The following is an 11,107-nucleotide window of genomic DNA, read 5'->3' on the forward strand; positions in this document are numbered from 1 at the left end:
TTCTGAATAGGAGCTTTACCTAAAACATTTGTTCGGCTAATTGGAATTGAAAGCCATTGTGTTTATATATTTTTTCTCAATGAAAAGGATCAAAGCAAAGAGCCTCCCTATGGCGCTGATGTCCTTCGCTGGTGGGTAGCTGATTCCAATGTCTTCACCGAAGTTGCAATTGGCCCATCCGTGCTCAATGCTGCCAGAGATGATATTAGCAAGGTTAGAACCATTATTCTTCCTATTTCTAAAGGACAGGTTTGCCAAATCAGTGTTTTAAAAAATGAGACACATTTTGTTTGGCACTGAAAAAACTGAATGAAAATGAGTTCTCCATATATTGTGAGCTTTTAAAAATCTGTGTTGGCTGGGCACGGTGGCTTATGCCTGTAATCCCAGCACTTTGGGAGGCCGAGGTGGGTGGATCACGAGGTCAGGAGTTCGAGACCAGCCTGGCCAACATAGTGAAACCCCGCTTCTACTAAAAATAAAAATTAACTGGGCGTGGTGGCGCGTGCCTGTAGTCCCAGCTACTTGGGAGGCTGAGGCAGGAGAATTGCTTGAACCCAGGAGGTGGAGGTTGCAGTGACCGAAGATCCCACCACTGGACTCCAGCCTGGTGACAGCGTGAGACTTCGTCTCAAAAAAAAAAAGTCTTGTGTTAATTTATTTGTTTCAAAACATTGGTAGTAATACCAGTAATTTTATATAATTTGTATGTAATATCCTTTATATTTTATTAATATAATATATAAAATGTAGTATAGCATAGTATAGATTATATTAATTTTGTATATTTATGTACTCAATAACCTTTCACATTTTTCCATGCATCTTTATTTTCACCTGTGAAGCAAGTGAAATAACATTATTCTGACCCACACACATGAATAAACTGGGCTACTGAAAGGTGATGTGTCCTAACGTAATAAAGAAATGTAATGAAAATTCAGTCGTTAGGCATAAAAATCCTGTGGTGGTTTCTATAACTGGGCTATTGGAATAAGAGTTTGTTGTGTACTTTTTGTCTTTTATTTTTTTACATCTGTAGTCTTATTTGGAATGATAATAAAAATACCCCATTAAGAAAATGACAGGAGTTGGATGAATCCAACTTAATTACAGAGTAAAAGCATAACTTTTCAATGAAAATTGAAGGCATCATTAAATTTTTTTAACTGCATATCTTTTCTTCCTATGAATAGCTTAGGAATACACTCCGCTTTCTTTTGGGAAATGTGGCTGATTTCAACCCAGAAACAGATTCCATCCCTATTAACGATATGTATGTCATAGACCAGTATATGCTACATTTACTGCAGGATCTGGCAAACAAGGTAAATGTAAATTAATAAACTTCTGGAAACTAGTAATATCAGCACTATTTTAGGTTAAAATTTTAGTTTTATCTCAGTGGAACAGACCTTGCTGGAAATAGTAACTATAGCACTCTTGAAAGGGTTATGCTTGCTAAATTCCACACATCCCCAGGTTGGCCTTAGGTATAAAGTGTTATCATATCTTTTGAGTTTCTTAAAAGATTAGAGAAATATGTCCAGACCAGATTTTTCTCTTACGATTAGCTCTATTTCTCCAACAAGAAGGAATAAAGTGGAGTTATACTTTATTTATCTGCAGATGTGCTTCTCATAATAAAGTACAGAAATAACCAAAATGACTATTCCTATTTGTCTCATAAGACATTTGCTCATTTTTATATAGACTTAAGTAATTTGTGTTTTCTGGCTGGGCGCAGAAGCTCACACCTATACATCCTACCACTTTGGGAGGCCAAGGTGGGAAGATTCCTTGAGGCCAGGAGTTCAAGACCAACCTGGGCAACAGAGCAGGAACCCATCTTTACAAAAGTTTTAAAAATTAGCCAGGCATGTTAGCGAGTGCATGTAGTCCCAGTTCCTTGGGAGACTGAGACAGGAGGATCGCTTGAGCTCAGGGTTTTGAGGCTGCAGTGAGCTGTGATTGTGCCACTGCACTCCAGCCTGATTGACAGAGTGAGACCCTGTCTTTATTTTGTTTTATTTTATTTTATTTTATTTTATTTTATTTATTTATTTATTTATTTTTTGAGGCGGAGTCTCGCTCTGTCGCCTGGACTGGAGTGCAGTGGCCGGATCTCAGCTCACTGCAAGCTCCGCCTGCCGGGTTTACGCCATTCTCCTGCCTCAGCCTCCCGAGTAGCTGGGACTACAGGCGCCCGCCACCTCGCCCGGCTAGTTTTTTTGTATTTTTAGTAGAGACGGGGTTTCACCGTGTTAGCCAGGATGGTCTCGATCTCCTGACCTCGTGATCCGCCCGTCTCGGCCTCCCAAAGTGGTGGGATTACAGGCTTGAGCCACCGCGCCCGGCGACCCTGTCTTTAAAAAAAAAAAAAAAAAAATGGTGTTTTCTCACAATTGGAAATGTGTCTGCATTAGTGCACCCTTAAGTCAGAGTGTACATACCAGTTTTGCCCAATCAAAAATAAATGAGGCATCAATGAAGGAACACTAATGAACTGTTGGTAACTTCCACTGTTTGCTGTTGTAAAACTGGTGTGATTTTATTATTTACAATCTCATTCTTTCCTTGATTAATGTTCTTTCGTAGTTCTCAGAGTAAAATAGTATTTTCTGAGTGTAGTCGAATGTGTTATCCAGAAATGACATTTTGAAGATTCCCAGGAGTTCTTGCATATTGCCTGTTTTGTGTTTGTCTCTTTGAAATATATTTTTGAAATGAGCATATTTTGCTTGTGATGACTTAACATTTTCATTTGCCTGTCTCAGCTTCCGAATTTATTTTGACTTTGTTCCCTAGATTACCGAATTATACAAACAATATGATTTTGGAAAAGTTGTTCGGCTGTTACGGACATTTTATACCAGAGAGCTCTCTCACTTTTATTTCAGTATAATCAAAGATAGGTATGTATGACTAAATATTAAAATGCTTAACAATGGCCAGGCGTGGTGACTCATGCCTGTAATCCCAGCACTTTGGGAGGCCGAGGTGGGTGGATCACATGAGGCCAGGAGTTCGAGACCAGCCTGGCAAACATGGCAAAACCCCGTGTCTACTAAAAATACAAAAAATAACTGGGCATGATGGTACATGCCTGTAATCCAAGCTACTCAGGAGACTGAGGCACGGGAATCGCTTGAACCTGGGAGGCAGAGGTTGCAATGAGCGGAGATTGTGCCGCTGCACTCCAGCCTGGGCGACAGAGCAAGACCTCGTCTCAGAAAACAACAACAACAAAACCTCAGCAACTATTTTTTGAGTGTCTACTTGTGTTTGGCAACCGTCGGGGATTCAGTGATGAGCAAGATGGGCAGTGTTGTGCAGTTATTAAGACTGGGTTCCGGAGTCAAGCTTGAGTATAAAGGTTTGCCCTCCCGCTTACTAGCTTTCTGATTTGGGGCAACTTACTGTGTAATCTGTTTCTTCATCTGTAAAATGAGTATAATAATACTTACCTCGTGATTGAGAAGGAAAAGCAATAATGTGCTTAACGCTGTGCTTGATAAAGTGTTCAAAAAATCATCACTGCTAGTATCAGATGATGAACATAATGCTTGTTCTCAGGAGTTCTCAGATCCTGAGGGGAAGAGAGAGATATGTATGTGCAATTATATGGTAACAGTGTATAATATTAGCAGTATCCTTGTAGAAGAGGGCTTGATGGCAAATCTTCATCTGTTGCTCCAGTGTGCAGGTGACGGTCCTATCTTTATGATAATGAGTCCAGTCTGAGGTGTTAGCCTCAGCCTGTCAGCACCCCAAGGACCTTGCACATAGGGATTCTAACTCCTACTCCTTCCCTTAAAACACTAATAGCATTGTAGTGGGTGGGAGCCACATGTGAAATACCGTCAACTAACTTATTCATAGTCCTTTAATATGGTAGTCTAGACTCTGGTTGTCATCCACCTGAGAAACAGAATGAAATAGCTAGCCATGAGTGCTTTCGAGGAGGTGGGTACACTTGGACGGAGTGAAATTGTAGGAGAGTATATTGTATTCTTTAAGTAGAAGATGATTACAACCATAAGATTAGCCACTAGGAATAAACTCAACCTGAGGTAGGTCCTATTTTGGTGACCATAATGTGTAAAATATTGTCAACTGCTGAATAAGTTGTTCTTGTTCAGGCTCTATTGTGAAAAGGAAAATGACCCCAAACGACGCTCTTGTCAGACTGCATTAGTTGAAATTTTGGATGTAATAGTTCGTTCTTTTGCTCCCATTCTTCCTCACCTGGCTGAAGAGGTGTTCCAGCACATACCTTATATTAAAGGTAAGGAATACTTTGTTTATACTCTTAATGAGAAAGAGCCCTGATAAAGGTGCAACTTCTAATTTTATCTGCTTCATAAAAGGGGCACTTATCCATTTACAGTGACTGCTCTGTGACAGTATATCTTGGTCATGTATTTGTTTCTCCACCTATTTGTAGAGGAGTAGGGTAAATTTCAGAATTCTGTGTTTTCTGAAATGTATTAGCAGCTTGACTATGTTGAGAAATCACTTTTTTTCTTAAATACCTTTATAAATGTTCTGAAATGGCCAGGTGTGGTGGCTGACGCCTGTAATCCCAGCACTTTTGGAGGCTGGGGTGGGTGGATCGCTTGAGGTCAGGAGTTCAAAACTAGCCAGGCCAACATGGCGAAACCCCATGTCTGCTGAAATGAGCCGGGCATGATGGTGGTGGGCGCCTGTAGTCCCAGCTACTTGGGAGGCTGAGGTAGGAGAATTGCTTGAACTCGGGAGGTGGAAGTTGCTGTGAGCCAAGATCATGCCACTGTACTTCAGCCTGGGTGACAGCACAAGACTCCTTCTTAAAAAAAAAAAAAAAAGTTCTGAAATATATTTTAGGTTATATTAAAACAAAATATAGTGCTTTTAGTGAGTATTATATGATAGTTATAGAAAGAGGGGGAAGTCACTTATAATCTTACTACTGATAGCTGTTAAGATTGGGATATTTCTATATTATTTTTTCTAAGTATCCTTTTTTTTCTTTGAGCTCTTATTATATATTTTCTCTTTTGTTTAAACGTAACAAATATTTTCCAATGCTGATAGAAATGTTTTGTAAATAATTAGGATGGCTCCATAATATTTCATCACTTGATTACTGTAAATAACAATTCTTATTTCCCATTAATGGTAAATATTTAATAGTTAGAGCTTCATATACAGCTTAGGATGTTTGTAAAGCAGTTTACTGTTTTTGTTCTTCTGAAGAGCCCAAGAGTGTTTTCCGTACTGGGTGGATTCGTACTAGTTCTATCTGGAAGAAGCCCGGGTTGGAAGAAGCTGTGGAGAGTGCGTGTGCAATGCGAGATTCATTTCTTGGAAGCATCCCTGGCAAAAATGCAGCTGAGTACAAGGTTATCATAGTGATAGAACCTGGACTGCTTTTTGAGATCATAGAGGTATGCAGCAATATGTCCCTTTTGAAATGGTGTTAGTATCATAGAGCTTTGCCTGAAATTTGCTTTTAAAATGTGTCTAAATTAAAAAAAAATTAATTTAGAAATTAGGGTTTGTCTTCTAATCCTGATATTATCACTGATTCTTTGTTTCCTACTTCACCGTGTTCTTTTCCATGTCTTGTAAAACATGTTCTGTGCATGTAACACGTACATGTTACTGTGTAGGGACAGGGAAGGAATAAATAAAGTTCTGTTTCAAATCAAAGGCCTCAGGACTGTTTAGAAGACAGGTGACATATAAATTGATCATGATCGTCTTTGAATGTGTAAAAATTGGGAGTTTTGTATTAAGGGTCAGGTTTCCTGAGAATTTCATCCATCTGGACCAGATTCAAAACAAACCCAAAAAGAGTTTCCATTTTTATTTTGTGAAATCTGGAGAAAAGTCATTTTCTCCAACAAGTTACCACATATATTTCAAAGCATTTATCTTATTTTTATTTCCAGAAGGGCCATCAGAATTTTCTTCTTGGGATTTTTAGGGTTCATTGGCCAGATTGGTTTATAGCTTCACATAATGATGAGATTTTTCTCCAGTCTAAATGCTTAAGAAGAGAATTGGCAATGAATATAATTTTTTTTTCCACGAGGCATTTTATTTGTAAATATTATGTATTACATCCCTAGAAAAAGAATCCCAGGATTTCCCCTCCTGTGCGTTTTCATCTTGCTTCTTCATGGTCCATGATGCCAGCTGAGGTTGTCAGTGCAATGAAACCAAACTGGTGGGATGGAAGCAGAATATTTTTGCCATTTTTCTAGATCTTTGAGTTGCACATCAAATCTGGGGCTGATCACTCCATACTTGTTTAGCCTGCCTGTGAGGTTCACAACAATTTTCCCAGCTCTGTGATCATCAGTGATTTCAGATTTGCCAATGTAACCATGCTTCATCATTACAGTGAGAAACCAGATGATGACTTTGGAGAGTGGCCTAAAGCCTGGCTTTTGCCTCTCTTTCGGCATTGTTGGTGCTCTCGAGAGCATCAGCCAGGACATTCATGCACACCATTGTGGCGGTGCAGAAAGATGGTGGAAAGAGCTATTTTTAAAAAGTTTTATTAGTGTCAGTTTTCTAAAAAATACCCATCTCATTTTGTATGGTAAGCTCAATTTAAATTTTCAGTGATGTGATTAGCATGACTAAGATTTGAGCTTGAAATAGCTAGTAGGTATAATAGATGAGATGTTCACATTTTAAAATTTAAAACTTGGGAAGCTGTTCATTTTACAAGCGAGGAAGTGAGGACTGCTGAAGCTGTGACCTGGCCAGGGTAACACTCCCTAGTCCTGGCCTTTTTTTCCTGCATACTGTGTTTCCTTTGACTTCAGTCTTTCTAAGTAATAAACTGAAAAGAACAGCTTGTTTGGATCAATCTTTATTGGAAAAAATACTTTGGGATTTTCAAAAACAGGAATGTATTTTCCTTAGGAATCATCCCAAGTAGCTGTCAGATGGAGTCCTGGTTCCATCCATTACTAATTGTGTAAACTTGTTAAAACCGAATTCATCTGAGTCTCCTGTTTCTCATGGACTTTCATTTTTAAAGGAATGTCTGTGTTGGTTAGCTTAAAAACTCACTTTGAAGATCAAAATTACAGAGAAAAGTGTGTTCATCAGACAAATTCAGTCTACTTCAGAAGCGTTCTGTGTATTGTTCAGATTGCCACGATCAGTATACATTACTAAAAGCAGGTACCTGTTGAGATAGTATTTTAGCTCCTCACCTAATGATACATGAAAAAAAAAGGCTTTGAGGCTGACAGACCTGGGCTTGACCTGCAGTTCCACCACTTACTGGTTGAGAATCTTGGGCAAGTTAACCTCTCTTTGCTTGTTTCTTCATTTGTAAAGTGAGGATAATAAACACCATATAGGTTTTTTTGTGTGTATGCAACAATTAGAAATAAGAGACATTATAGGATCTAGCAAAGTGAAGTGCCTGGCATTCTCAATAAATACTGTTGATGGACATTTTTAGTTAAAACCTTTTATACTAATTAGGATTGATGCATTTAATGGTATTTGCTCAGGATGCAATGGTATACCAAAAGGTTCCTCTCTAAACATGAGAATTTATAGTGTCTCTTTTTATAACCTCAGTTGATGGTAAAAATTTAACATAAACTGTAACTTTCACATGCTTCCTTACAGATGCTGCAGTCTGAAGAGACTTCCAGCACCTCTCAGTTGAATGAATTAATGATGGCTTCTGAGTCAACTTTACTGGCTCAGGAACCACGAGAGATGACTGCAGATGTAACTGAGCTTAAAGGGAAATTCCTCATCAACTTAGAAGGTAAGAAGGAGGTGAAAGTAACAAGTAACATCTGGAGAATTGAATAACTCTAGGTAATCTCCAACTTCCCATGGACTAGATTTATTCTAAAGGTAGATATGTACTTAGAATACATCTTTTTGTGGAAATAATATAAACAATTGCCAAGTTTCTAAGCCCGCTGTTAAAAGTATCTTGCCTGATGATCTTGGGAACTGAGGGCTAGGGACAGAAGAGGGAGAGAGATTTTCTTTCTGTCCTTTGAATAAATAATGGTCATTTTATATGAAGTTTATGTTAGTCTGACTTGCTCCCATTTTCCTTTTGTGTCCCCCTGCTTTGATACTTAGTACCCCAGTACTGGCCTATTCCTGCCCACTGTTCCCCAGTGTTGATTCTAAAATTTCCTATTATGTATACCCCAGATTAAAATATTTAGCCATTCTTGTGAGGGATTAAGGAGGAAGTTTTATTGAGCTCATTCTAATGATGGTATCTCATAAGCAAGCATTTTGTCGATATTTGTTTTATAGCAGATTTTAAAAGTCAACCTGGTTCATCTTCATTGGTGGAGGTAGAGTTGCATTAATAAAGAAAAATAGGCCAGGTGCGGTGGCTCACTCCTGTAATTCCAGCACTTTGGGAGGCTGAGGCAGGTGGATCGTGAGGTCAGGAGATTGAGACCATCCTGGCTAACATGGTGAAACCCCATCTCTACTAAAAATACAAAAAATTAGCTGTGCATGGCAGCATGTGCCTGTAGTCCCAGCGAGGCTGAGGTAGGAGAATGGCGTGAACCAGGGAGGCAGATCTTGCAGTGAGCCAAGATCACACCACTGCACTCCAGCCTGGGCAACAAAGCGAGACTCCGTCTCAAAAAAAAAAAAAAGAAAAATAAGCAGGTATCTTGGCAAAGGTTATGCTGCTTGTGTTTTTTCATAGCTTTTGGGTACCAGGAGATGGGAAGCTAACTTACAGGCAGCAGTTCAAATTTGGGCTTGGCAGCATAGACCATGTAGTAAAAGTTCTGGCTTAATTTACTTTGTATAATTTTTTCTTTCCTTTTTTTTGAGACAGAGTTTTGCTCTTGTCACTCAGGCTGGAGTACAATGGCGCAATCTTGGCTCACTGCAACCTCCGCCTCCCAGGTTCAAGAGATTCTTCTGCCTCAGCCTCCCAAGTAGCTGAGATGACAGGCGCCCACCACCACACCCGGCCAATTTTTGTATTTTTAGTAGAGACGGGTTTCACTATGTTGGTCAGGCTGGTCTCGAACTCCTGACCTCAGTGATCCACCTGCCTCGGCCCCCCAAAGTGCTGGGATTACAGGCGTGAGCTACGGTGCCTAGCCATGTAATGTTAATATACTCTTTGTACAATGACTAGAAAATAACTTACTTTTATATTTTTATCAGTCCGAAGTCTAAGAGTATTAATTGTGGAGATATTTTTGGTTCCTTCTGTCCCATGAGAAATTTTGAGGACACTATAGTTGTCACTATAATTTGGCTTTTAAAAATTCTTAGTCATGTATGCAGCTGGAGAGGCAGTGCCATTCATCAGAACTATATCCAGATTTAACAGCTAGAAAGTCTGCTCTGCCTGAGTAGACGTAGAGCTCGGTGACTTGGGAGATGTCAGTTAATCTCAGAGTCACGGGGTCTCTAATTCCTCAGCTCTCTTCAGTTGTCGAGTTGTATGATCCCATTATCTTGGCTATATATGTAATGGGCAAATGGGGAAGTGTCTAACAAGCTTTACCAAGGCAGGACAGAAGACTGAAAAAGAAGCCTCTGCTAAACCAATTAAGAAATAGTGTTACAAGTTGAATGCCTATCAGAAATACTCTTCATATATTTTTTTATAGGTGGTGATATTCGTGAAGAGTCTTCCTATAAAGTAATTGTCATGCCGACTACGAAAGAAAAATGCCCTCGTTGTTGGAAGTATACAGCGGAGTCTTCAGATACACTCTGTCCTCGATGTGCAGAAGTTGTTAGTGGAAAATAGTATTAACAGCTCACTTGAGCAAGAACCCTCCTGACAGTACTGGCTAGAAGTTTAGATGGATTATTTACAATATTGGAAAGAAATCCAAGATTTAGGTAATGAGTGGATGAGTAAATGGTGGAGGATGGTCAAAATCAGAATTATAAAAGAAGTATTTCCTGTAACTATAGAAAGAATTATGTGTGTATATATATATGCAGAAATATATATATGTGTGTGTGTTTATCTGTGGATGGATATATATGTATCTTCCTATATATATCCATAATGGACTTATTCAGAACATAGATATGTATTCAGCTTGTCTTCAAATATGGCCCAGCAGAAAATGTTTTATATTTTATAAATCTTTTGACTCAGTATTTAAATTCTATCACACTGAAAATAAAGGCATTCTGGAAAAGTACTGACTGATGTTGATGCAGAAGTTGTGAATAGCAAGTAAAAGAAGTAGAGTTTTGAAAGGGAATGGTGAAGGCATGTTTCCCTTAAGAGGTTAAGGGTCATATCATTCTTCCTGTTGGTGAACATCAACCTTTTCAGAATAGCTAGTTTTCGGGGTTGGATTAGAAGGAAAATAATCACCACATATGTTAAGAGAGGAAGAAATCTCTTAATACTTATGAATGTTTAGGAAACAACATGAAAGCTGAAAATTTATTTCACTAATATACATAAGTTCCAACAATGGACAGAAAATAGCAATATATACAGAATTTCACTACTTACAGTACATTACAATAGAGAAAGCATTTTATAAACAATTCAGTATTGGATTAAAATCTTTTAAGGATGCCTAATTCTATTCAGCAGGAATCTAACTTGGTAGACACCCAGCAAACCCATTCCTATCAGGGTGAGAGGGCTTTCGCTGTTGCTATAGTGTACTATAAAAATATTTTGTCCCTTATAAATGCAATGGACCACAGCAACTTCTGAATGAACATTACATTCAGTGTCTCATATTATTAAATTTCAGATTTTTGACTTTAGATCGCAATTGTTTTTAAAAAGCAATTTAAATGTAACAGTGTTTACTTTGACCATAGACGAATTTTTATAATAAAGTTAAAACTTTTTTTTCTGTTTGCAAAAGTATGACGCATTTAGAAGCATGGTGCTATATATCTCTTTATCTACATTTACCCTGGCCCCTCTAGTTCTACATCTAAACAGAACCTGTAATGTAGAAGTTATGATTATTTGAACACTTTGTTTTCCTTCAGCTTTATGTAATTAATAAGATAAAAATGCATATTTAACATTAATGGAGAAAGTTGTGTGAGGGTGGGCATATATCTAGGAAAATACTACTGGTTATTGGCGTCT

General features: G+C 38.4%; 1 protein-coding gene across 1 annotated transcript in view; it reads left to right on the top strand.

The window, feature by feature from the left end:
* The window catches only part of IARS2 (isoleucyl-tRNA synthetase 2, mitochondrial), a 73,253-nt gene extending 63,072 nt beyond the window's left edge, over positions 1-10,181 (top strand). Inside the window, exons 17-23 of the mRNA XM_010368079.2 lie at positions 88-213; positions 1,197-1,328; positions 2,809-2,915; positions 4,143-4,288; positions 5,239-5,429; positions 7,645-7,789; positions 9,636-10,181. Coding sequence (XP_010366381.1) covers positions 88-213; positions 1,197-1,328; positions 2,809-2,915; positions 4,143-4,288; positions 5,239-5,429; positions 7,645-7,789; positions 9,636-9,778 — 990 coding nt within the window. The 3' untranslated portion in view covers positions 9,779-10,181. The remainder of the gene's footprint in view (positions 1-87; positions 214-1,196; positions 1,329-2,808; positions 2,916-4,142; positions 4,289-5,238; positions 5,430-7,644; positions 7,790-9,635) is intronic.
* The last annotated feature ends 926 nt before the right edge of the window (positions 10,182-11,107 follow it).

The sequence above is a fragment of the Rhinopithecus roxellana genome, chromosome 8, assembly GCF_007565055.1.
Source record: "Rhinopithecus roxellana isolate Shanxi Qingling chromosome 8, ASM756505v1, whole genome shotgun sequence".
Lineage (NCBI taxonomy): Eukaryota > Metazoa > Chordata > Mammalia > Primates > Cercopithecidae > Rhinopithecus > Rhinopithecus roxellana.